The sequence below is a fragment of the Phoenix dactylifera genome, chromosome 9, assembly GCF_051530095.1.
Source record: "Phoenix dactylifera cultivar Ajwa chromosome 9, Ajwa_hap1_PhDact_Kaust_v1.1, whole genome shotgun sequence".
NCBI classification, from domain to species: Eukaryota; Viridiplantae; Streptophyta; class Magnoliopsida; order Arecales; family Arecaceae; genus Phoenix; species Phoenix dactylifera.
The window spans coordinates 7309257-7337097 of NC_143198.1; the positions used below are offsets into that span (position 1 = coordinate 7309257).

General features: G+C 39.7%; 2 protein-coding genes across 2 annotated transcripts; one reads left to right on the forward strand and one right to left on the reverse strand.

The window, feature by feature from the left end:
- Positions 1-2166: 2166 nt before the first annotated feature.
- Positions 2167-13004, reverse strand: LOC149752804 (uncharacterized). The gene is made up of 2 exons (XM_089925427.1): positions 12190-13004; positions 2167-2425 (listed from the first exon to the last, which is right to left on the reverse strand). The coding sequence occupies exons 1-2, from the start codon at positions 13002-13004 to the stop codon at positions 2167-2169; spliced, it is 1074 nt and encodes a 357-aa protein (XP_089781553.1).
- Positions 13005-15989: 2985 nt separating this feature from the next.
- On the forward strand, positions 15990-18176 carry LOC103710531 (Tetratricopeptide repeat (TPR)-like superfamily protein). The gene has a single exon (XM_008796287.5). The coding sequence runs from the start codon at positions 16017-16019 to the stop codon at positions 17895-17897; it is 1881 nt and encodes a 626-aa protein (XP_008794509.5). The 5' UTR covers positions 15990-16016; the 3' UTR covers positions 17898-18176.
- The last annotated feature ends 9665 nt before the right edge of the window (positions 18177-27841 follow it).

Sequence of the window (27841 nt, forward strand, 5' to 3'; positions counted from 1 at the left end):
CATTCTTGACTATTAAGATATTACTCCTTATCTATTAAAAGTTTTCTGAATTTGAATTTAACTTGTGAGGGCCAGGCTAGCTGAATTTTAAAGCTCTTTTGATCTATGAAACCTGAAGGAAACATTGACATAACCAATTATGTTACTGGCTCAACTTGGGTATTGGCGACAGTTTTCAATTATTCCATAGACAATTGTACAGTCTACACCAACATATTTTCCACTCATCTCCAGTGAATATTTACTTTCATGTGAGTTGTGACATTATATATGTATAACGTCTATTTTATGGTGATGTAGGAGTGGCCAGAAGAGATATACCTGCCAATCAAAGCTTAAAAGTAAGCCTGATAACTCCAAGATCAACCCTCCCAATCTATTATGTCGCTTCAATCCTTAGCCATTAATTATGTACATTGGTTTTCTTACAACTTGTTTGCAGCTGTTCAAGATGGAAGATGGAAGCATGGCAATGTGGGTTGAAGAGTTCAATGCCACCACTACCAGTCTCCAAGAAAAAAAATTTGTCTGTGGGACAAATTGTCAAAGGGTCGGGCCCCTGCTGTAACTTTAGATGACCAAGCAAGGTGCTATTCTTGTAGTAGTTGATCTTTTTTTTCTGAAGACCCGATATATATTTAGTCTCAAGAAATTCAAATAATACATTCCAGCTAGCTTTTTTGGATGAAGTCTTGAGTTGTGAAAAAACAGTATCAGAGCAGATCATGCTCATGGCTTATGTGGACCAAAGGATACTGTAGCACAGGCCCTTTGGGGATGATCGTGAGCCAATCGTCTTGGTTGTGCTTAGATTTGAATGGATTCGGACCCTTAGTTTAAGGATACTAAGGCTTAAACGGGATGTATTTAGTCCCACATCGGCTATGCACTGGGTAGATCTTGGATACTTATACCGAGTTAAGAAATTTAAATAATATTTTTCAACTAATCTTTTTAATAAAGCCGTAGGTTGTGACACTTTTCTGCCATTAATAAATCACCTAAAGCATTTTTGTTAGTGGATGCCATATTGGCTGGATTTGCTGAGGACTGGCATCATCTCCTGCCTCCCTTTTGGTAATCTAGTTCCCACACCTTGTAAATGTAATGTATATTAGATTTGGTTTTTTGACAGTTCCAAACAATACACCTTGTTACAGAGCATATCTTGCAATTGAGTGAAAAATAACACTGCAGTTTGTGCACTGTGACTGCTTGGTCCGTTATGTTCGATCATCCCCCCCTTTTTTTGACAGTTAAATAGTAAACAATCAGCAACTCATTTTGATGCACTAAAATACCAAGCAGGATTTCTTTTTTTTTCTCTTCTTGTGTGGTTTGGAAAGTACTTCGACAGTGGTGGCAAACTCTGCCATGGCAGTGTAATAAAACAAACTATGCGAATTACAGTCGCTAGAAATGTACCAATTTCTGCTCCTAATTTTTAGCTTGTGTTTGGCAAGTAATATTTCAGTCGATCAAAAATTCTCTTCTATTGATATTAAACATATCAAGCAAGCACTTTGCCCACTAGAAAGACAAATATGATGACATAACAAGCATGCATATGGCAAGCTAACAAAAAGGCATAAATTGAGGAGAAAGATGTCATGCAAATAAAATTTAAGTCAAATATGTTTTTGAGTTTATGTCAAGAATTTGTTTCTCAGGGTCAGGAGCAAGACCATTTCGTTTGAACTGGTCTTGAAGTGGGGTTGAAACCACATATCAAAGAGCGACTATAATGAAGATAGGGGTACAGAAAAGAATCAGCTGGAAAACCAACTTTGGGCTGGGATGCAATTTCATGACCTTGGAAGCACATAACAGCTAAAAAGAAAAAGAAAAAAAAATCAAATTGCTGTTGTTTGGGCGCACAAATGGGAAATCTCTGCACAAGAAGCAGGAGGAAGCACCAATATGCTTAAGAAATGAGAGCTTAAGGCAAAGCCCGATGGCTGTTGTTGTAAATCAGCCAGGCATTTGCCATTACTAACTGCCAACAGTGAATCCTTATAACATCATATCTTTTAGCCACAACTCGGAGACAGTTGCTGTTGCAGACATTAAAAAGAGTTGTTATTTATTACTGGGCATTCAACTTAAAGGTTGCAATTTGCAAGCAGCAATGGAGTCTATGATCCATGTGTTGGCTGCCACTTTGCCTCAAGAAGCATCAGCAAGCGCCTGAGTTTCAGCAAGCCTATGATTAAAAACAGAAGCATAATCTTGGCATCTGTTTTTGTGTGGATGGTCAAGGCTGTAGATTATGAAGATTGTAGAAGTCAAGGAGTCATCGAACAATTTCTCTTGGTCTCTTGAGATGGGCTTCCTCTGCGATGAGAAGATCTTGCAGATAGCCTTTATAAGATGTTGTGCAGTCTCCACTGAAATAAAAGCTGAATCCATCGAACAGCTTTGGTTGCTGCAGTTCGGAACAGAAAGTAAATCACTAAATCTTTGCAGGCATATTGAGCAACAAATTTATGTACCAACAAAGATATGCAGGGGCCACAAATCGAGATTCATATTTCATATGGATTAACCATTATTTGCATAGTTGCAATCAATAAGATGATGAAAATAATTTTAAATAAAATAAATCTGACCTTGAGTCATGGAATCCATGGTTGCCGTTCACACTTCAAGATTCGTAATCCGTAGAAATCTTGAGATCATAGATTAGCAGGATCTTTCTGGAGAGAGAAGCTCTGTATACGCGTGTTTGGAGAAGGGGTCCCCACAGGCTATTTAAAGCCCTCTCCAGAGACCAACTGCCACAGGTGGTTACACCCATGAAGAGTCACCCCCCATCAAGATGACTCTTCACTATTGTGAAATTTCATATATGCACTCGTGATTATTAAAATTTACAAAAATTCAAGAGACACTTGTCAATGTGGGCCACAACTTGACAAGATCCCTACATTCTCTCACTTGGACCATATTGACAAGTGAAGCATCCTTGGCACTTGAATTTTATAAATCCTTATACGCGTATTCCTTCTATTCTGATATCAATTTGGGTAAACTTTATGTTTGACTATTTTGAGAATAATAATATGAATCATGGCGGAAATAACATCTATTTGATTGGCGTATAGCGTTCCATGATCACTATATCGCTAAACCCTCATAGCCAAACCCTTATGAATGTATTTCTTATGAAATCCATTCTTTGGTCAACAATTTGCCGGAAGGGATTTCTCGATCAATGATGAGTGCTACTATAGTATGTATAAACCATATGAATTTATTAAAGCAGAAAATACAGTAAATGTGATTTACAACCATCCGAAATATGCACAATAGTACATCAATTAATTTATACAGAAAGGCTCATTTGATCGACGTGCCCCTTATGCAATCTAGGAGCTATTGCTTTCGTCAAAGAATTTACCAATATAAGCACAGTATTGATGTATTGAACTGAAACTTTATGATCATTACATTTTTCATTTATAACAAGATATTTCACTTCCAGGTGCTTATTTCTATTGGATATTTTGTTATTATTTATTAAAAAAACTGCTACTAAATTATCACAAAATAACTTTATGGGCCTTGAAATAGTATCCACGACCTGTAGACCCGTCATAAAGTTTCTTAGCCAAATAGCCTATGTAACTATATCATAGCATGCCAATAACTCAACCGTCCATTGTTGAAGCAGCTATCATCTTTTGCTTTGCACTCTTCCACGACACTGTACCACCAGCTAGTAGAAAGATATAACCTGATGTTGACTTTCTACTATTTGGATATCCGGCAAATTCTAAGTCTGAGTATCCAACTATCTCCAAGATATCAGATTTGCTGTATGTAAGTATATGATCTTGAGTCTCCTAAAGGTATCTCAATACTCTTTTAGCAGCTCTCCAATATTCCATGCCTAGATTAGCTTGAAATCTCCCCAGTAATCCCACAACATATACTATATCAGGTTTGGTACAGACTTGAGCATACATTAAAGTCCCAATCAGTGAAGCATATGGAAATGCTTTCATATGCTCCCTTTCAATTTCATTTGTTGGAGATTGTGATTTACTTAACCTTTGGCCTTTAGCAATAAACACTGGGCTTGGTTTGAAATTTTTCATACCAAATTCCTCCAACATTTTCTTAATCTAAGCCTTTTGAAATAGACAAACTTTTTCTTTAGATCTATCTCTATAAACCTCAATTGCGATGACATATGAGGCTTCACCCATATCCTTCATATCAAAATTGCTGGACAGAAATTGCTCAGTCTTCCTAAGCAATGCTAAATTACTACTAGCAAACAAAATATCATCCACATATGGGACTAGAAAAATAAATTGACTCTCACTGATCTTAAGATATATACATCTATCAACAATGTTTTCTACAAAGCCAAACATAGAAATGACGTTATTGAACTTAAAAAACCACTGTTGGGGCGATTGTTTGAGTCCATATATAGACTTATTTAGCTTGCAAACCATATGACTCTGTTCTTCTGAATCAAAACCTTCAGGTTGTTTCAAGTAAACTTCTTCCTCTAAATTACTATTAAGAAAAGCAATTCTCACATCCATTTGGTGCAGCTTTAAATCAAAATGAGCCATCAAAGCCATAATTATCCTTAAAGAGTTTTTCTTTGAAACTGGAGAGAAGGTCTCATAATAATCAATATCCTCTTTTTGAGTAAATCCTTTGGTAACAAGTCTGGCCTTATGTCGCTCTATCTTGCTCTTGGAGTCTCTTTTGGTTTTAAAAATCCATTTGCAGCATATTGCTGTAGCCCCATGAGGTAGTTTAACTAGATTCCAAACATTATTTTTAGCTATACAATCTATCTCATCTTTCGTAGCATCTAGCCATTTGAAGGAATTTACTGAATTTATAGCTTGTGAAAAATTTATTAGATCATCGATATTTCTGATGTCATAATCGCATTCTTGAAGGTATACTATATAATCTGGTAGAATTGGAGATCTCCTTATCCTTGATGACCTTCTTAAAGTTGCTTCTTAATCCACTGATTCTAAAGTTGGAGCAATATTCTCAGTGATAATTGGCACAGATTCAAATGGAACATTAATAGTACTCATCCTTCTCTACATCATTATTCATGATAGGTGGAGGAATCATTGGCTGCTCATTTGAATTTTGCATACCATATAGAGTTCGCTTTTCCTCAAAATTAATTTCTTGATGTTTTATACTCCTACTGATTTGGTCATTTTCAAAAAATTTAGCATTCCTTATCTCCACAATCCGCAAAGTATGATTAGGATAATAAAATCTGTATCCTTTGAACTTTTCTGGATAACCAATAAAATAACTACTAATAGTTCTAAAGTCCAACTTTTTCTCTTGTGGGTTGTACACTCTAGCCTCAGCTTGACACCCCCAAGTCTTAAACTAGGTTTCCTACCTATTCAAACTTCATAAGATATTTTTGAGACAGCTTTATTAGGAACCCTGTGTAGAATATGCGCAACAACTTTTAAGACATTACCCCACAGAGAAATTGAAAGAGTTGAGTAACTAATCATACTTCTTACCATCTCCATTAATGTTTGGTTTTTTTTTTCTGCAACTCCATTTTGATTAAAGTACCAGGCATAGTGTATTGTGCAACTATACCTTGCTCTTGAAGAAAATTGAGCAAATGGACCTAAATATTGTCAAATTTCAGTATACCGACCATAGTATTCACCACCTCTATCTGATTTCACAATTTTAATCTTTTTACCAAGTTGTAACTCTACCTTTGTTTTGAAAGCTTGAAGGCATTTAATGTTTCAGCCTTGTCATACAATAAGTAGATGTAATAACCCCAAAATATTTTATTTATATAAAAAGGGGATAGAATAGTCTTTTAAAATTGATATAAGGGGTAAAACTGGAAGGAATCAAAAGATAATGGCATAGTTGTAGATACGTTGAAGTGGTAAGGGTAAAATTGGAAAGGAATCAAAAGTTAATGGCATAACAGTAGATATGTTGAAGTGTTAGGGGCAAAATGGGAATCTAATAATATTAAAAAAAAGGGGTAAATAGTATCTTGATGTGATTTAATTGGAGGGTTTGAGCTGGCTCACGGGAGTGAAACAGAGAGGAGAGGGGGAGGGTTCTCAGACGACACAGAGAGAAAGAAAAAGAGAAGAAGAAGAAGAAAAAGAAGAAGGAAGAGGGATTCGAGGTGGAAGGGAGTTTCGGTTGCGCTGCCAACTGAAGGAAAAAGTGTAGATCTCCTTCTCCTCTACGCAAGGACCTCGATTTCCAAAAAGAAAAAGGTAAATATCCATCCCTATCTAGTCTTTTGATGATATTAGGCTATACAAAGGGTGGATGTAGTCTAGAGGGGTCAGATAAGGGTTGTAGAGGTGGTTAAAAGAGGAAGAATCGGATTTCGACAAATTTTTCCAGCATTACGGAAAAACTGTGTCGAAGTCCCAACTTCGGTGAATTATTTAGAGGGTCAAACGACCTCCGATGATGATGCATGTTATCTCTTTGGAATCCTCTATGAGTGTAGAATGTTAGGTAAAAATTTCATCAAATTTGGAGTCCTAAAAGTGGATCAAAACCGGGATGAAGTAACCCACTATCAGTCCGGGTTACTGTTCATCCGGGTGGAAAATAAGGGATTTCATGCTATAATAGAGTATTAAGCCTAGATCAAGCTAAAAGGGACCTTGTACTCATGCAAGGGAGTCCCTAATACACATAAATGGTGAGTTAATTAATTAAAAAGAAAAAGAAGAAAGAAAAGAAAAGATTTAGGGAAAGGGGGAGTTGAATCAATTTAAGTTCCCTATGTTATAATTGGCACGTAGATTATGACCCTTGATATAGGACTAAATGTATTATAAATGCATGTCACAGTTGGGCAAGAAGTTAGGGAGCAAGAAGAAGAAGCCCCCTACTGCCTACCATAAAGTTTTGAAGGTGTATCAGGGCTGTGCCAGATTGACAAGTGAGTGGGAGTCATGTACTTTGCACCATGAGCATCCTTAATTCATTTTCATGAATACCGCCAAGTGTGAATTGATTCCACTTGTGTATATTGAATGATATTGTAGTAGATTCCTCTATAATCTTGTTTCTCCATACTTGATTATCTTATGCACGCATTTGAGGGAACATTGAGAGGAATTACAAGGGGCGGAAAAGTAGTCAAATTGGATTTGAATTGTGAAATGATTTCTTTTGTAAATTGATTTCATTTCCTCTATTTCAAAGACTTGTGAATGGTAGCCTTGATTATACTCTTTTATGAGTAGTTAAATTGGATCTGAATTGTGAAATGATTTCTTTTGTAAATTGATTTCATTTCCTCTATTTCAAAGACTTGTAAGTGGTAGCCTTGATTATACTCTTTTATGAGTAGTTAAATTGGATCTGAATTGTGAAATGACTTTTTTTGTAAATTGATTTCATTTCCTCTATTTCAAAGACTTGTAGAGCCCTTCTCATGGTATATTGAGTTGCATTGTACTCCCGTGATTCCTCACTCCCAACCCTGATGTTAGTTATAATTGGGTCGTGGCCGAGTGAGTGGTAGTCTTGATTATGCTCCTTTTTTAGTAGAGTATTGGGAGGGTGCATTATAGCATTTATGCATGGCTTGGCAGTATCTGCAGAACACCTATAGTCGATGGGGTTGAACATCGGCCTTTGTGCACATAGTAGCATTCTGGGTGGGCGGAGCCCAGTCCCTTCCTAGGGGGGACACGGCCCTAGGCGTAGGATCGGCCGGTCCTACGACTTATATTCTGCTTGCCGCCGGGCATAGTAAGACCCCGCGAGGTACAGTATGGCTTTCCGCGGATGTAGAATTCCCGCGAGGTGCCGTTTAGTATGTAGATGTGAGATGGATTTCTGTTCTGGATACTGGCCAGCATTTACATGATCAGTGTGGTATCTTATCCTGGTGGAAAGTTGTTGCTGGTTCGCCTGGGGCGTAAAACCCACCTTCCGATAGCTGTCTAGCATTTACATTATCGATATGGTGTCTTATCCTGCATATGCATGTGACAGTGGGGAGTTGTTGCTGGTTCGCCTGGGGCGTAAAACCCACCTCCCGACAGCTATCTAGTGATGATTTACATATTGGTGTGGTGTCATATTCGATATATGCATATGGCAGTAGGGAGTTGTTGCTGGTTCCCTGGGGCGTAAAACCCACCTCCCGATAGCTGTCTTGTTGATGATTCAGCCTATTGACACCTGATTTATATGATTCAGTACTATGACCTGTTGAGCATATTCATGAGTAGCATATATGTTTACTTGATTATTCCATATATGCTTCAGATGAGTTGATATTGATTGTGGTGGTATTGATGACTTACTTCATATTCTCTATGTTGAGATCATGTTCATCTTGTTATTGATCTTGAGATTTCACCTCGAGCCATGATTATATCTGGTCTCATGTGCATAGTACTCTCTACTCCACTCACTGAGTATTTATATACTCACTCCCCAGTTTGATATTTTTGATTGCAGGGCAGGTATTGTATAGAGAGGAGCAGGATTAGTGGTTGCCTGCTAGCTGTGCCGCTCCATAGTATAGTACAATGTAGATAGAGGTTTATACCCTTTTGGTGTATTATAAACCTTCTGTTGTATATAGTGTATAGTTACAGTCATAGATCCTGTTGTGGATATGGGTTTGACCATGGATGGAATGGGAACCAGATTTTTATACAGTTGAGTTATATGCCTGTGATGATGTATTGATATATATTGTCCAGGTTCGTTATGTGACAGGTTATGTGATTGCTGCTCTGACAGGTAGTGTTGTTGTATGTATTGAGATAATCCTGACAGGTCACTATAGGAAAGGTGATCATTTTGTGCATGCATCATGCCAAAATTTTCAGCATTTATTGATGATTGATAGGTAGTAGGGTTCTACGTGGTGGCTGGTGGCCTTATGCCTACCCGCATCCTAGGACCGTCGCGGCGGCCCGCCGGAAACGGGGCGGGGGTCGTGACAGTAGAGATACCCATAGCGTGAGTAATCATCAATAAAGGTGATAAAATACTTATGACCGGTAAAACATGGGATCGAAAAAGGCCGATATATATCTATATGTATGAGATCCGATAAACTTGTACTTCTTATGTCACCTTTCTTAAACTTGTTAGTTTGCTTTTCCTTGATGCAGTCTAAACAAGTTTCAAAATCACCATAGTTAAGAGTTGGTAAAATTACATAATTTACTAATCTCTTGATTCTTTTTATGGAGATATGCCCTAATCTTCGGTGCCATAATATTGAGGAATTTTCGTTAACCATGCTACGCTTTAATCCATAATGTTTTTTATTTTGCAGGGATAAAAGCGATAATTCAAAAGATGTATCAAGGTCTAATTTGAATAATCCATCCTCTAATGAGCAATTACCAACAACAATATTATTCAAGCAAAGTTTATAAATGATGGTCCAAATAAAATAGTGTACCCAAAAAAAAAAGTTTCTAGAGAGCCCATGTTATTTAAACTTGTGAAAATATTTTTGGTTAACCGATATGGGACTAAATCCCTAACTTAGGAGAAAGTGCCCTTGCCCATGTTACTTAAGGAAGTGATATTAATCTTATCTAGGCGATGTGGGACTAAACCCTTCACCCCGTTAATACCATCCAAGTGGCATATGCGGGCCAGGCTTGTCCCTCACCCTTGGCACTCCCACCAAAGAATTAAAATAGTTAAAAAGCCAGTACTGATGCCTTGCAGAGGGCCCCCGACTCATGATGAGTGGAGGCTCCTCTGCAAGGTGTCAGTACTGGCTTTTTAACTATTTTAATTCTTTGGTGGGAGTGCCAAGGATGAGGGACAAGCCTGGCCCGCATATGCCACTTGGATGGTGTTAACGGGGTGAAGGATTTAGTCCCACATTGCCCAGACAAAATTAATTTCACTTCCTTAAGTAACATGGGCAAGGGCACTTTCTCCCAAGTTAGAAATTTAGTCCCATTTCGGTTAGCTAAAATTATTTTCATTAATGGTATCAGAGCAGGATTAGAATAGATCCTAAAATAGATCAAACCCGTTTTGTCTAAAAAACAAAATTTGTAGAGAGCCCATGTTATTTAAACATGTGAAAAATATTTTTGGCTAACTGATATGGGACAAAATTCCTAACTTGGAAGAAAGTGCCCTTGCCCATGTTACTTAAGGAAGTAAAATTAATCTTGCCTAGGCGAAGTGGGACTAAACCCTTCACCCCGTTAACACCATCCAAGTGGCATATGCGGGCCAGGCTTGTCCCTTATTCTTGGCACTCCCACCAAAGAATTAAAATAGTTAAAAAGCCAGTATTGATGCCTTGCAGAGGGGCTGAGCATCGACGAGCTCGAGCTTGTGATGAACACTAATATTGAGTTGAGCTGGATAGATCCTCTCATCGACTTTTTTAAGGATGGAAAATTGCCTATAGATTGGGTTAGAGCCCGCCGAATAAAGTATCAAGCCTTCCACTATGTTCTTCTCAATGATAGGTTATATCAAAGACCATTTTTACTGCCGCTTTTCAAGTATCTCCGTTTGTCCGAGACAGATTATGCACGTCGGAAGGTATATGAAGGAATTTGCGACAATCACCTGAGGGGTAGATCTTTGGTCTACAAGATCCCGTGATAGGATACTACTGGCCAACATTACAAAAGGATGCAACTGACTTCGTCAAAAAATGTGACTGATATCAGCATCATACCAGCATCCAACGACGACCAACAGTGCTATTACCTTTATATAGAAGCACAAAAGACCCTAATCAAACTAATGGTTCGACTACCGGAGACGATTCGACTACATGTTAGCTCGGGATACGACGTGAGTGATTCACCAAGATCACCACATTAGTGGCGCCTCAAAAATGTCCCAAAATAATAGCGCCTCGAAATAACATAAATGTGCCGATGCTTCGAGAACATCAACCGACGTATTAATGCTCCCTTCCAGAAGCCTTATCCTCGAACGAGATGATGATACGACTTCTGTCACCTAAACTAAGATATAACTCAACTTTGAAAATGGGGGGTAAGTGATGGAAAAAATATTGGACATCTCGACATTGGATCAGATTGACCCTCTTGACCATAGTATAAACCGAGGTGAACAACTTCGGCAAAATTCATAAAGCCATCTACATGTGCCGATAAAGACCGATAGTTATGACGACACTACTTTTAATGCACAATCAGCATGATCACAGTCGTATGCTACTCATACAACTGACCACCATTAACACACATCGCATCAAATCAGATAACTATAGGTTGACTACCCTATATAAAGAGATAGTATGGAGGCCCTTAGGTAAGCTTATTTAGAGAACTCTACTATGCTAAGAATTCTGCCTTCTATAGACTTAGATCTTCTGTTAAAAATTCCCTGACAAACAAACTTTTTGTAGATTATTTTGGAAGAAGATCAACTTTTCCGCATCTGGGTCGTCTTATTGAGCTCAATTCTTACTGATCGCATGATTGGCCGAGCAAAGCCGCGTTTCCAGAGATCCAAAACTATTTTTTTTTTTTTTTTTTTTTTTTTTGCTTAAAACGGGTTCTTCAAACAACGCGTGTCCGAATACACCCAAGAACATCAAAATACAAAATCTCGCGTAGCGCCGATGGCAGCTCCCGCTCTCCTGACCACAGGGCGTAACCCGAATGGTGTGCTACATATGTAGCTACCCAGTCAGCCGCCCCGTTGGCCTCCCTGTATACATGCTTAGCCTCAAAGGCCACAACATCCCTCACCATCAACCTAATATCCCGGATCAAAGGATGGTCAATGCTCTCCCGCCGAATCCACCCAATGACAGTGGATGAGTCGCCCTCCAAGATGATCGAGCTAGCCCGCAATACCCGCCGCGCATGGCAAAAGCCGGCCCAGGCAGCTCGCAACTCCGCCGCTGGCACTGATATGTCAAATAGCCGGCAACCGCCCGCTGCCAGTACCCTAGAATGAGGGTCACGTATGACAAAGCCGGCACCGCCTCGTGTACCATTGTCTAGTACTGAACCATCAAAATTGACCTTGAGGAAACTCGGGGGTGGGGGCTCCCAGGTGAAGAACACCGTCCGAAGAACTGCCGGAGCAGAGAAAGAACCCCAGGTGTCCCGAGCTATCAAGGTCGTATCTGAATGGCTGGTAGGTCTGGACTCCATCGCCAATACTCGAGCGGACTCCGCAACAAACCTCGGCGACATCCTACGCTCGCCAAAGGTGCGAGCGTTCCGTGCCAACCAAATCTGGTGGGCGGTGCAAATCGCTCGGGTAGCCTCCAGACATGTCCGGGGGCTAGCCAGCCACTGACGAATCATCTGTAGAAACAATCTCCTCTCCCGCCAGACCTCCTCTGGGATCCCCGACCACTGCCATGTCTGCCTCGCCCAAAAGCATGCAAATAGTGCATGGTCAACTGACTCATCCGCACCGCAGGCCCCACACTCCGCAGGGATCCCCAAACCACGTCGGCTCAGCACAGCTCTCGTCGGAAGGCGGTCCCACATCACCTTCCATAGAAAAAGTGCTGCTCTCGGATGGAGCCTAGACCTCCAAATCCAGGCACCATCCCATCCACTCTCATGCTCGCACTGAATCACCCGGGCCAGATCACCCAGCCCAACACTAGCCCTGCATGAAGTGCTCCAAACCCTGACATCTGGGCCCTCGCATCCTGGTACTGGGAGAGAAAGGATCCTCTCTGCTAGGTGTGCTCCGAACAACTGATGGAGTCTGTCCACGTCCCACTCTGCCCTCCCTGGTACTAAGAGGTCGCACACCCGGAGCCCCACTGCTGCCTCGAAATCCACCGTCGTCGGCCAATATCTCAAGGGAATGGTATCTACCCACGGGTCATCAGTCACCACAATGGTCCGGCCGTCGCCCATCAGCCACCTGGTATGAGCTAACACGGTCGGCAGGTACCTCCCAATCTCACGCCACATGAAAGAAATGCGGCGACCACGCCGTGCCACCTCAGGGCTCCCCCGGCCATATCTAGCTGCCATCACCCGACTCCAAAGCCCATGTGGCTGCCAAAACTGTTTGAAGAGACTTTTGTGTCCAAGGTCAAGTGGCTTTTTCCTTGGGAGCCTCCCGTTTTAGGGGGTTTGGATGGACCATTGATGAGTGTCAGACCGGAGTTTGTTTACTAATGAAGCTACCAATGCATCAATTGAAACGGACGTCCAGTCTCTGTACAAAATATTAATATTAAATTTATTAAATATGTCAGGCGTATTTTTTTGAATTGATTGGCGTTTGAATTTTATTGCTGGTTAGAAAAAATTTCTTTTTACATGCTTACTTATATGGTCGTATATTTTTCAATTATATCATAGTACTATAGTTCTAACTATCATTATCGCATCATAGGCTGAAAATCTAACCATAAATAATCCAAAGCTAAAATAATTAATTTTTGATATGTGAATGGGTATGGGCTATAGGCTAGTCTCGTTAATATTAATTATCGAATCATAGGTTAAAAATGTAGCATTATTGTTATCTCACCATAAGCTGAAATATATAATATTATCATTGCTCCATCACGGACTGCCAATGTGATGTTGTCATTACTTATCATAAATTCAAAATGTGACTATTGTTGTCCCATCACATACTAAAAAAATAATTGTGGCTAGCCTCAAGCAGAATTCAAATTAAATCACTTTTGATGTGATCAACTGAATTGGACCATCAATAAAAAAATACAAATATGAATAAACTATTTAATGAACATGTGGAATTAGTTTAATTGTGTTATTATTGATATATTGTCACATATGTAGTAAGAGATAGGGGAAATCAAATACTAGTTTTTTTGAATATGCATTTTATGACGCTGATGATATCTTTATATTATTCTAGTTGTTAAATTTGTTGTCAAAAAATTACTTCTAACTATTATTTAATACATGTCAGTGTGTCTGTTGCAGTCTTGCAGAGCTACAGGGTACTTACAACTTGGCTAAGGTTTCGAGCAGTGTGATAGAAAGGATGTAATTAGAGCATCCTTAATACCTTTCAAGTACTTGGAAATCGTGGCTAAGCGATTGCGTTATTTGATAATAGTGACAATAATTTATTTTATTTATAATAAATATAAGTTATATATTTTTTTTATTATAAAATTTGATAACAAATTTCGTCATTTCGGTATCATACTCTCTATCGTGCCATACTAGCACAATATCAATATGGTACAGTACGAAATTTTTTTTGATATTCTGAGTGTTGGTGTGCCTCCATGTTGAATATCCATATTGAATCGGTATGATATAGCATACTTCGTACCGTATAGTTTGGACCAATACGATATACCATATTTTATACTATTTTAAGATTTTTTTTTTTTTTTTTTTAAGGTATGCTCATATGCAGCCATACCATATGTGATGGATTGAGGGCATGAGAGAGAGATAAAAGGTGGTAGTAAATGCATGGTTAATACGAGGAAAGTGGGATAGGCTACTAGTAGATCCTATGATGGTAGAGAGTTTTGAGAAAAGGTACCCATTAGTTTTTTTTCTTAATTAGTTAATTTGTCGCTTTGCTATGCTCCTGGTAGTTCACCTGACTTAAGGGCTCTGATGGGAATCCCAAAAATTTCTAAAAATATTTCATGGGACTAGATCTATTTATTCATGGGCCGAGCGGGATACCTACCTTGTTCAATCCTGTTGCTTGTTAGACGGGCTTGATCCAAGGTTTTAGGCCCATGGACCGGTTGGCCTTGGGGATTAATGCCCAACCTGAGCCCGGCCTAACTTACTTGTTTTCTTTTATAATTTTCTTGTATTATTTCTTTATGTTTGATGTATTTTCAGATTTAATTGACAATAGTGGTTGATTTCTGATCCTAATGGGATAATAGATAATGTTATTGGTAATATTTAATTACTCATACTCAGTATTTTCTAAAGAATTTTTAGGTATTTTTTATTTTTCTTAAAAAATAATCAGGAAGCCCGAGGCGAGGGCTTAGCCTATATGTCAAGGCCAAGCGATTCCATACATGCACCAACATGGACACTAACATCTTGCCTCCCTCTACTCTTCTTTATATCTATGTAACAAATAATGCTGCTATTAAAATCTGAAACAAAATGAATCACAAACAAGTTTCTTTTAACCAAGTTCAGAATGCATAATAAAATTGATTTGGATCCATTTGCTTAACTAAAATCTGCCCACCTAACTTGGCCCACTGTGTTTGAGGACCATAATGAGTTAACCTTTTTTGACACTCTAATAGGTTGGTTTGATTTCGGTTATTAGCATGTAACTTGTTGGGCTATGATATCTAACTTGACCAGTAAGAGATAGTCTATTCTCTTCTTAGAGAGGGTATCTACCTCTCTTGAGGCATCCAAATTAAAAATCTATACATTGATAATAACCTATATTGCTAAAAATATCTACAAATAAAAAAATGTATTTTAATAGTCTCTAATCCATGCGTCAAGCAAATACAAAAGTGAATGGTAAAAATGATATGAGTCCATATTTTGCTATGATTTCAGTATAAATATCTATTAGTTTCTAATTTATATATATATTGACATGTATGCAACAGGACCAATAAGGTCAACTCTCTATTTAAATACTTTACAGTATAAAAAATATTCATATGTATATCCATATGATGCATCGATTAGAAACCATTTGAATATATGATTTTTTGTTTTTAATATATTTTAGCAATTAGGATCATGATCAATGATGCAGATCTTTAATTAGAAATTTCATTACTGATTTTGGAAAGAGAAGTAGATAACATATTCTTAGTTTAATGCATCTCAAATGGTAAAATTATTGCTTCAAATGAATGCACTTTTTATGTGTATCTAAGCTTTTTCTCTTGATCAGTTTTTTTCAACCAGGCCATATTTGAGTTCAAATTCCTTTTAGACTTCCACCTGAAATTAACTATTCTTATCTCAATGTAGCAACTTAGACACATACCCAACATATAAAGCCCATCATAGAACAACCCACCCCTCTACTTCAATGGCCAGATGCAGCCCAAACCCCCCACCACCATACTAAACCCCTCAGCCTCCATCCTGACCCAATTCCTCCCTCCATCCCTCTCAAAAAGACACCCCACCCCTTCCTCCCTCGCCACCTCACCCCCACGCTCACCCGCCCCAAAACCCCCCTCCCTCAGGCGGTGCATCGCCCTCCTCCAGACATGCAAATCTCTCCCAAAAATCAAGCAAATCCACGCCCACTCCATCCGCACCGGCGTCCCCCTCTCCGACCGGGCTTTCGGCAAACACCTTGTCTTCGCCATCGTCTCCCTCTCCCCCTCCCCCCTCCCCTACGCCGCCGCCGTCTTCTCCCAGATCCACCTTCCCGGCGTCTTCACCTACAACACCATGGTCCGCGGCTACGCCGAGAGCGACAGCCCCGGCCCCGCCCTCCTCGTCCACCGCCAGATGCTCGCTGCCGCCGTCACCCCCGACACCCACACCTATCCTTTCCTCCTCAAGGCATGCGCCAAGCTCATGGCCTTCCGGGAAGGCGAGAAGGTCCACTCCCTCTCCGTCAAGAACGGCCTCGAGACCTCCGTCTTCGTCCAGAACACTCTCGTCCATTTCTACGCTACCTGTGGCCTATTTGAGAGCGCCTACAAGGTGTTCGAGGGAATGGATGAGAGAAACCTCGTCACCTGGAATTCCATCATTAATGGGTTCGCTATCAACGGAAGGCCCAATGAAGCGCTCACGCTCTTCAGAGAGATGAGTCTGGAGGACAGCGGCGTCAAGCCGGATGGTTTTACTATGGTTAGCTTGCTCTGCGCCTGCGCCGAGCTCGGTGCCTTGGCACTCGGCCGGAGGGCGCATCTGTACTTGTTTAAGGTGGGGCTCTGTGGGAACGTCCATGTGGAGAACGCGCTCATTGATCTCTATGCCAAGTGTGGGAGCGTTGAGGAGGCTTACAGGGTTTTCAACGAGATGGCGTCGAAGACTGTTGTGTCTTGGACTTCATTGATCGTTGGGATGGCGGTGAATGGGTTTGGCAAGGAGGCGCTCGAGCTTTTCAGTGCAATGGAGAGGGAGAGGCTGGTGCCGACCGAGATCACATTGGTTGGGGTCTTGTATGCTTGTAGCCATTGCGGTTTGGTCGACGAGGGGTTCAGGTACTTCAATCGGATGAAGAATGAATACAACATAGTTCCAAAAATTGAGCACTATGGCTGCATGGTTGATCTCTTGGGAAGAGCTGGCTTGGTGGAGCAGGCACATGATTATATCATGAACATGCCATTGGAGCCCAATGCCGTCTTGTGGAGGACCTTGCTCGGAGCTTGTGCGATGCATAAGAGATTGGACCTTGGGAAGCTTGCTTGGGCGCGGCTTGCAGAGTTGGATCCAGGACACAGCGGAGATTATGTGCTTTTGTCCAATCTCTATGCCTCTGTCGGCCGGTGGGGGGAAGTCCATAGGCTAAGAAGGAGCATGTTGAAAGGAGGTGTGAGGAAGATGCCCGGGCATAGCCTCGTCGAATTGGGCAATCGTGTGCATGAATTTGTGATGGGAGATAGATCACATTCGCAGAGTGATGAGATATATAAGATGCTCGAGGAGATTGCGAACAAACTAAGATTAGAAGGATATGCGCCTCGCACGACTAATGTGTTGGCTGACATAGAGGAGGAGGAGAAGGAGACTGCATTGAACTACCATAGTGAGAGGTTGGCCATAGCTTTTGCACTGCTTAACTCTGCCCCAGGGGCACCTATTAGGATTGTCAAGAACTTGAGGGTGTGCGCAGATTGCCATTTGGTGACTAACCTTATATCAAAGGTTTACGATCGGGAGATTGTTGTGAGAGATCGCAGTCGATTCCACCATTTCAGAGATGGATCATGTTCTTGTAAGGATTATTGGTAGCTATGAAGCCAACAAATTTTTGAGCATATAGCTGCCAAGTTGATTATTTATTTCAGTGTTTTTACAAGACCATACTCAAAGCTTGCATCTTGCCAATAAACTTGACCTCATGATTTATGGTAGAGTGATGGCAGGCCATTGGGTGGATTTGGATCAAATTCCATTTTGCAAAAAGAGTTGAATTGATGACAAAACAGAAGGTGTATTTTCAGCATCTATTTTGTCGCATTCAGTATGTTATCATGAACTAAATAGCATTGAAGTACAATTTTCATTCAACTCAAGAATGAAACCTGGTGGTGTAATTTCTCCTACATTGCATGCTTTCTATTCCAAGTTTGAAGTGCAAGTTCGCCCCCTACAAAGAACATCCTGCTTGTAGTCCAAAGGATTTCAACAGGATGTAAGCATCATCACCAATTTTGCTCAAGGCATCAGTTTGAAACAAATTTTGGAACAAAGGCAAACCTAAAATCTATGTCCACAGACCTGCCCCTTGAATATGTAATTCTAGCCAGTAGGTTGAAACCATTGACTTGCCCAGCCCATTTCCATTGCCAGTTCAGAGGTTACCAGTTGACCAATCAATGGCAGAAGCCAGTTGAACACAAGCATCCCAAAATCCTAACCTAGAAAGGGAAGAGAAGAGGCTAGTCAAGTGATGGGATTGAGCTAAGGAAGCTTTCTTCTCCATGGCGGTGTATATGGATGGGTCTAGAGGAAGTTCTCTTCTCCAAGGGAATCTAAAGCTTTTGTTTTTAAGGGAAAAATGTAACTCAACGAAGAAGAACTAGAGAGGAAAGAGGGAGTTTTGTGGCTCGATGGAGAAGAACGAGAGAGTAAGAAGAAAGATGAGCAGTAGAGATCATATAAAGTTTGTTTTTCTTCAGAAAAAAAGAGGATTTTTGTAAATTGATTCAAGTAGGTTACATGAACCGGTTGAATTAGAAGTATGAAGAGTTTTAAGAAAATCCATGTTTTATTATTACCCTAATTGCCAAAGATTAGATGTAACAGATTAGATGAGTCAACCCGGTTGACCTTCTTGAGTTTTAAAATACTATACCTTGCAATACTAGGTTAAGTACTAATTTCTTGAAAAAACTAACCATTAATCTTGCATCTAAATGAGCTTATCCAATTAATTTAAGCAATGTTTTTGTTGGCCATTAGTAGCCGTAAAGGCATTTAAGGATATTGCGGAGATTCAAACTGTGGTGTTTGCATAATATAAACTTATTATTCGACAATTTGATGATGACTACCAAGAAAAGAAAACAATATCATGTCACCCTATCAAATTGGTAATGTATTTCAATTACTTCAATTTTTTGATGATTGTATGATGGGACCATCCATGGAACCAACATCCACATGAATTGCATCTACTCGTGGCCATTGGATTTAATCGGAATGCATTGTACAGTAGCTGATTCAGAAGAAATTGCAGATTAAACTGCTTGGTATTTGATATATGCCATCTAAGTTCAATGGCTCATTCTCTAGCTCCAAACATGGAACAAGCATGAATAAATATAATTGTCAGTACTAGTTCAATTTCAGCTATCTGCAAGTATTAGTGGATTCAATTTCACTAGTCGTCTTATGTCACCATAAAGTGATTTTATTGGAGACGATAATGTTGAATAGATTCTTTTTAGTTTGGAAGTGGATCAAAAAATAATTTCAACTAGAACAATGAGATTTTTTTTTAACCATAGATGCCATCCACCTTAACTTAGACAAAGTAAGTTTCTACCTCAAGAGAACAAATATGCATTCTGAATTTAGAACCGGATCAGACAACATATGAATCAATTGAAATTCTTTATTGTTGCAAATCAATGAAGCATTTTTTTTCTTTCCAAACAGCAAGAGAGGAATTCTGACTCCATTTAATTTATTGAAAAATTAAAATTTAAAATGGTGCAAGTAGGAGTGCAATTCATATCAAATATATTTTAAAATGATGCAGGGAGGATTTATATCACCAGTAACAACTTCTGGTAAGGCAGCAACTTTACAAAATGAACTAGGTGACACTCATGATCGTCGACATCCTTTATGTCCAACCATTGCAACGATGTCGCTTTATTTCTAAGACATTACATGAGGATCTTACCTCCTCGATGTTGCATCGATAATACATTGATAAAACTGGAATGATATAATAATGTACAAATTGAAAATGGTCCCATATTTTTCCCTTGTGTTTCGAAACACATCCCATTCTTCAAATTTTAGGCATATGTCTATGGATGGTCGCATATAAGTTTCATTCTTTTCTCTTGTAGCTGGGTCTTTCTTGTGCCTAAGGAAATTTGGAGCTTTTGTGTATTTGAGTTCTGCATAATTGGGCTCTGCCTCATGGGAAATATTCTGAGCTAACAAAAGAACCCCCCTAACCTCTTCAACCACAGCAAAGGAACGATTTGACCTCAAATTCATGGTACAACCATCAAGAAATTATAATTTATCAACCGGCTAGCGAGCACCATAAATTATGTCGGAGGCTGCTGAATTTAGTTCAAAGGAAAAGTTATTGTAATGGCTTTTATATGAAACACTTGCTAATGTTTTTCTTAATTTTTTTCCTTTTGATCTTTCTCCTTACTTTCCCTGCCTCTGTTTGGTCATACTACCCCAATCTTTATGATATATAGTTTTAAAAAAAAAAATGTTATGCCCAAACCAATCTCCCTTAACTTTTCAGAACTCTTTCTAACAGTACACTGTGACAGGTTGATGACCACCATTTGCTTCTTTTCAAAATAAGAAAATATTTCACATTCATCATAAGAAAAGTTCGCAGGCTAATGAGATATTTTTCATGCTATTGCATCATATAGCTTTTGTTTTCCAAAGAAAGAGAAAAAGACCAAGAAGTTGCACTGTGCTTTTATTCAAGTAAACTATAGTTCCAAACCAAGAAAATTTGGAACCATCACTCTCACATAAAAAATTAAAAGAAAAAGAGGAAAACAAAAAGAGATACTATTCCTCTCTCTCCATTCTTATCCTCTCTTAGCTTCTGCACCAAAACTGAAGCCTCTGTCGGCAAATCAGCCACCAGCTTCACACTCTCCCCATTTTTCGCCGCCTCTTAGCTAGCTTCTCGTGTAATGCAACAAACATCGGCTCCACAGTAGCGAGCTCCTTATCAATCCCCCTTTCAATAGGTAATGTTTCTACCAAATAGTAGGTAGATACCACAACTCGAAAAGTATTAAGGCTAGGCCGGCCCAAGATTACATTGTAAGGTGATGGGATCTGAACTACTAAGACATCTAACCCGACAGTGCTGTTTCGAGGCTCTTGTCCCATGGTGTTTGGTAGATTAATCACACCTTTCACATAGATAGAATCTCCTGAGAAACTGACCAGAGGTGCATTGGCTTTTCATAGTCATTCAATAGGTAACTTCATTTGTTAGAAGACATTGTAAAATAATACGTCCGCCGAACTTTTATTATCAACTAGAATTCTCTTTACATCATAATTTGCAATTGTAAGAGAAATAACCACAATACTATTATAAGGAGTCTGTACTCCTCCTAGGTCGGCGCCAAAAAAAGAGATGATATCTTCCGTGCGCCATCTCTTTGAAGCAATTTTGACCTCCTGCGGGGCTTGATTGTCCGAGGTGTTTCGAACCTCGGAAGTACCACCAGCAATCGTGTTAATAACTACTGTTGTAGGGCGATTATCAATCGTCTCTGAGGGTGGGTGATCGGAGGATGAGGTAGTCTTTTCTTGATCACGTCGACCCTACACATACCAGTCCAATCGTCCACATCGGATGAGTGCCTCAATCTCGTCCTTGAGTTGGGATCGGTTCCTCCACAATCTACCAAAAAAGAGGTTCTGTGGAGAAAAGGGGGTCCTCGAAGTTTGCCCCTTAAAGGCTTGAATCGGATGGTCCCTCTTCTCGATTTTTCTATTGAGGTCAGTGTTTCGTTGAGGTAGGAGCTCTGTATGACGAGGAGATAAGAGACTTGGAGCAGAATCCTTGTCGGAATGGGGGCTTATGAATACGTTGCTTTCCATCCCGACTAGGACTCCTTTGTTGGGTATGCCAACTTTGGCGAGATTGCTTTGGACCTTGGCGTCGAGAATGATGGATGACTTGGCGCATATGGCACGTTGGTTGTTGGAAGTGGCGGCTAGGCTGAACAGGTTCTAGTCAGATTGGTTCCAACCGCATTGCTATTTGTTGTAAGCCCTGAACTGCCATAGTTAAGGCCTGCACTTGTTGTATGACCAGATTAAACTGCTCAGTGTTCACAAGTGCAGCAGGCTATACCGACGGGGCATGTTTTGGACTCTACAACAAACCCCGTGAGGACAGAGCACGGTGTTGCAAGGCATGAGATGACCGTGACTCCTTCATGACCTCATATTGATGATTTCTCCCTTTGTTTGGTGTGGGTATAGCTGGCCCTCCTAGCGCCAATCTGTTGTCGCTAAATCTTAAACTGAGGTTGGAGCACTACTTAGCTTGCTCTGAGGTCGGTGAGAACCAAATTGAATGAGGTTAGTTGCCTTCGATGATGATGTGCAAAAAGTCCACTTGCTGAAACATTTTGGCGGGGGACTCTCCGAAGTCGAATTTAGAATAATAGAGCAATAATGTGAAAGGAAGAAAATTTATTATGAAGAGACTTAAAATGAACTTCCTTGAGGATCCCCAGGCCACCTCTTTTTATAGGGTAGTATACTAATCCATTGCTTGATCTGACGCGACGTGCCTTAACTGTATAGTAAGGGTCCACGACACGTTAACAATATAGTAACCGTTCCGCATAGCAGCACGTGGTAGTAATTACACCGATTATGCATTAACTGTAGTATTACTATAACTGTTGGTCTTTATTAGCACGAGCAGGCTGGCACCTCGGTTTTCGCCGAAGATATTCTGCTCGATTAATACTGAGGTCAAGGAGGACGGTTACCCGAGGTCAAGATATCCAATATTTCCTCCATTACTTGCCCCCCACTTCTAAGGCTAAACTGAATCTTATTTCGGGATACAAAAGTCATATCATTATCTTGATCGAGAGGATAAGGCATCTAGAAGTAAGTTTTAATGCGTCGATTGATCTTCTCGAAGCGCCATCATATCGAGGCTGTCCCGAGACGTCATTATTGTGGAATTTTTCCTAAGGCATTATTAATGTGGTGATCCGGATGAATTGCTCAAGTCATATCCTAAGTTGACACATGGATGAATCAACTCAGGTAGTCAAAATGTCGCTTTAATCAGGGTTCTTTCCCTCCGGCTCTAGCGCCCTCCTTGGTTTCTTCCGATCACCGATGGTTTTTGCTTTGGCTACTCGGATTTTTGCTTCTCTATTTTCTACATCATGAGCGAGGTTGAGATCGAGGTCTTATGGTCGTCTGACCGTTCTTCTTGAGCCGGGCGATCCTCACCTCCAAGTGAGTCTGAGCCCAAAGTTTAATCTGACCTTGAGTATGAGGTGTCGGTCCTCAGCCAAGAGGAGATGGACTTGCCCTGTGCTTAACACTTTGTCCCTCCCGAGTTCACTTTTTAGCTTGCCAGTCCTGAAGATCGGGTAACGAATCCTCTTTCATCTCAGCTCGGCTTGTATGAGAAAACTCTCAGGGCCAGGCTTAAACTACCTCTTCACCCTTCATCAATTAATTTATGAGGGTTTACAGCCTCATCTCGATCCAGCTGGTTCCGAATTTCTAGCAGGTCATTGTAGGTTTTCTTTTCCTTTATTTTCTTTATAACATTCGAGCCTTAGTTTTTTTTTTTGGAGATGCTTTACTCTAAAGAGGCATCATCAAAAAAGTAATTGATGGTATTTCTCTCCTCGAAAAGGCTGCCGATTGATTCGAGGCACTCCCTTTTCCATTCATGGATGGAAAGGGAGATTCTTTTTTGTCTCCTCCGAGCAGTTATGGTGGCTTCAAACCTTGTGGAGGGCACCTCGAAAATCTCTAAATCAACCCCCAAGGTTGTGTGGTGATGATCAAGGATCCTTGGACACTCTTCTATAAATCTAAGATTCCTCCCTTACCAGAATTATTGTCTGAGAAAATATTGATTAACGTTGGTTTGAGCACAGGCAATCCTCAGGATAATTTTTTTTCAAAATTTTTATCTTTTCTCCTCATCATCATGTTCTTATCTAACCTTGTCTTTGACCTTGCAGCTGTTGTAGCTACGAAGACCGATCTGGCGCTGATCCGAAAGGCTATGCGCAAGAGAGCAAATTTGGCATATGGGGGTGAAACACCTAAGAAGAAGAAGTCAAAGGGAGAATCCACCTTGGCTCCATTGAAGCAACAATTGAGGCCTCTGTTCCCAAGGTCTCTGCTCCTGAGGTGCCGAAACCTCAAACAGAGGGTGTGGAGCTCGACCCCAAGGTCGAGATTGTTACCCATTAGGCCGGCTCCTTCGGAGGGGGGCATCCTCGTCCAGCCGTCTACTGCCACTGTTTCTTCCTGTCCATCATCATCCAAGGCTAATACCTCATCATGAGCTAGTTCGAGCTTGTCAGCTCTAGCGGAAGACAATCCTTCAGTTTCGACTCCTGCACCAGATTTCTCAACTCGTTATTCTAGGGCCTACGTTTTGAGGCGGTCTATTAATGAGTTCGATTCGGCCTTGACAACTCCCTATGTGGCCAAAGATGTGGTCCAAGCTATACAGCTGCGTGCCGACAAGAGCATCATGCACTCCTTCTACATCAATGACCTAATAGACGGAGCCTTCACTGAAAGAGTAGATGCCCTACAAGCCAATCGCAATATGTATTGCGAAAAGTTTTTTTTCTTTTGATTTGTCCAAATCATGTACATGACATTTAAATATGAATAAAGGCGTTATGTTTTATCATATGCTGTTGATTATATTTATGATAAACTCCTTAGATTAGGGCAATGGTTTTAAGACTATGATGAGATCATACTAGTGAGACTTAAAATCCTAAAATCCTAATCTTAAATATTCCCAGTCATTGGTACATTGAGTCGGGGATCAATGATTACCGGAAAGACTGGCATATCTTATGTATGCTCGATGCAGAGGATGATTGATCTCACAATCATTTGTGTGGAGACACTAATACAAAGATGTGGGTGCTCATTAGAGGAATGAGTTCACTGAATTGACCTACAAAGAGAAATCTTATGAAGTCTTACTTACATGTCAAAAGATGATTCTCTTAGTGGGAGTTGTGCAACTGATCCTATGACCTGAGATCACCATGGTATCTTGTGCACATGAACCCATATTTTGGTTTACACTCATTCATGACAATAAGTTATGTACGAGGTCTTCTGGATATGGTGAATTGTGTACGAAGATTATGAGTAGGTCAACAAGGAATTAATCACTTCTAGTAAGAGAAGATAGCATCCTATTTATTCTAATCATATGATAATTCAGAAAGCCTTTGATCAAAGCAGAATGAAAATTAGAAAGAGTTTCTAATGTTTCATTATTTGAATTATCATTAAAAGATTGAGAAAAATATGAATATGAAATTGAGTTTGACATATATTCATACTCATATACATATTTGGGATGCAGTTTGATTAAAGGATTGAATTGCATGGTAACTTGCCACTGAAGGGTATTTTTGGTATTTTCACCAAATTCCATATTTTCCGGGTAGACATGACACGTTGCTAGACGTCAATCTTGTTTTATAGGTTTGATCAAATTAAAGAGTTTAATTCGATCACCAATTAGAAAGGATTCTAATTGTTAAGTTCGGGTTCGCGCAGTTTGGACTTAAATCGATTAGAAGAGTTCTAATCAAGTTGGGTCAACTCGCACTCATACCTATTGCTGGCTAAGTATGGAACCCAATGGGTCACACACAAGAAAACTTATCAAGGGTCTAATTGGATTAGATCATGTTTGCAAGATAAACATCCTAGCAGGTGTTGCAAACCTTAGCTCCTGATTCGAATTGGATTCGAATCTGATTCGAATTGGATTCGAATCTGATTCTTAATTGATCTAATTTGATTAGATCATATTCTAATATGGGTTAGCCAAGAGTTAGCACCTAATTGGCTTGGTTTGAGTCTAATTGGATTAGATTTAATAAATCATTCAATCTAGACCGTTAGATCTTGATCCACCATTGGATGAAGACATAATGGGTCAAGTGAATGGCGCCTTGCATTGGAGCCCTTGGATCATCATCATGAAAGATCAAGAGGTGAGGCGTGATGGACATGTGATTAGCATGTGATGTTGACTTGGTCAAAATATGGCACCACATGAAAGGACATATCATTTGATACACCTCCTCACTTGATCTGCACCTCCTCTTATTTGATATGGCCCTTTAGATGATGCCCTTTCATGAGAGGATGTGTGGATGGGATGCATCCCTTGGAGATGCATCCCTACACCTATTATAAATAGGTTAGCACTCCATGGGTTTCATAATTCCAATTCCACCCCACTCCTCTCTTCTTTCTTTCTTACATTAGTTTCTTTCTTTCTAGCATTGCTTCTAGTGTGTCCTAAGCCAAGACAAGGTGGTCTTCTTTAGGACAAAAGGATTAGAAGTGATTTTAGAAGGCTAAAGGAAAATAGAAAGGAAGGAAAGCAAGCCATTAGAGTTCTTTAGAAGAATTCTGCATTAAGGATCAAAAGTCTTTGGAGCTAAAGTCTTGATCAAGTTTTCGTGTGGATCACCATTGGAGGGCGGACACTTGGACGCCTCGTGGAGATTGTACACTTTGGATAGCGTTTGAGGTATTCTACTAATTCTGCATTTATTTTATATCATTTGATTGTAATCATTAAGGTGATCTAGGCTTAAAAGGGTTTCATGCATAGGGACTTTATTAAGAAATTTTTAAAATTCCTAGCTTCCGCTGCGCATTATAACATGCTAAAAACCCTTCAGTGGTATCAGAGCCATCCTTAATTGGTTCAATCAAATAATTATGTATGATGTATGATTATTAATTTACTATGAGATAGTAATGTCATATGCTTAGAGAAATGCTGAAATGTATGATTAATATATGATATGTTATGTAATAAAATATCATGATATGAAATTTTCCATATGAAAATATGTTGAAGCATGTTAATTAATTGCTTATGATTTATACATACTATGAGATAGCCATGATGCATAATAGTTTATTTTAGACATATTAAATATATGTTACAATTAAAGAATGTGCTAGAGACTAGTAAGCCCTCAATAAAAATTATATTAAGTCATAGTGTTGAAAAACTTTGGGCTAACCCATATTAGAACAATTGATCTAATTGGTGTCTAAGGAAAGCACTAAAGGTGGTTCTCTAATTAGGACCTTACTCTCTGAGTAAGGGGAGCCTCCCACCTGCTTACCTGGCCAATTGTTTGATTGCCTATTATGGATAAGCTTAATATTGATATAACACTATTGATAGCCTTCCTTCATGCCTCGATATTATTATGTCAAGATCCATGCTAGTTTGTTGTGCTAACACAAGACTTGCAATGGGGACTGATGTTATACTGTCTTGGTGCATTAAGATGCTTATGGCATATTTTAATATATTGCCTTGTTGTGCAACCACAAGGGCAATATTATTCGAATATGACTATATGGAAATGAAGGGATTGACTTAACTAAAATATTATTGTTTGTTGTGCTAACACAAGACAATAAGTATTTTAAGAGGACAAGATAAAGTTGAGAATTGCATGAGATGCAATTGGAAAGAGTTTCCTACCTTTGAACTCATAAGAGTTTGTTGTGTAAACACAAGGCTTTTTATGATGAATTAGGATCTCAACCCTACTAAGAAAAATTATATTTTCACGTTTATCATAGGAGAGGGCTATGATATTCGATAAAAATAGTAGGAGACAAATTAGATTAAAGTCCTTATCTAGTTGCAAACATGTCATCATGATTGGTCTGCTTATATTAGTTTTGTTCTTGCATATGTA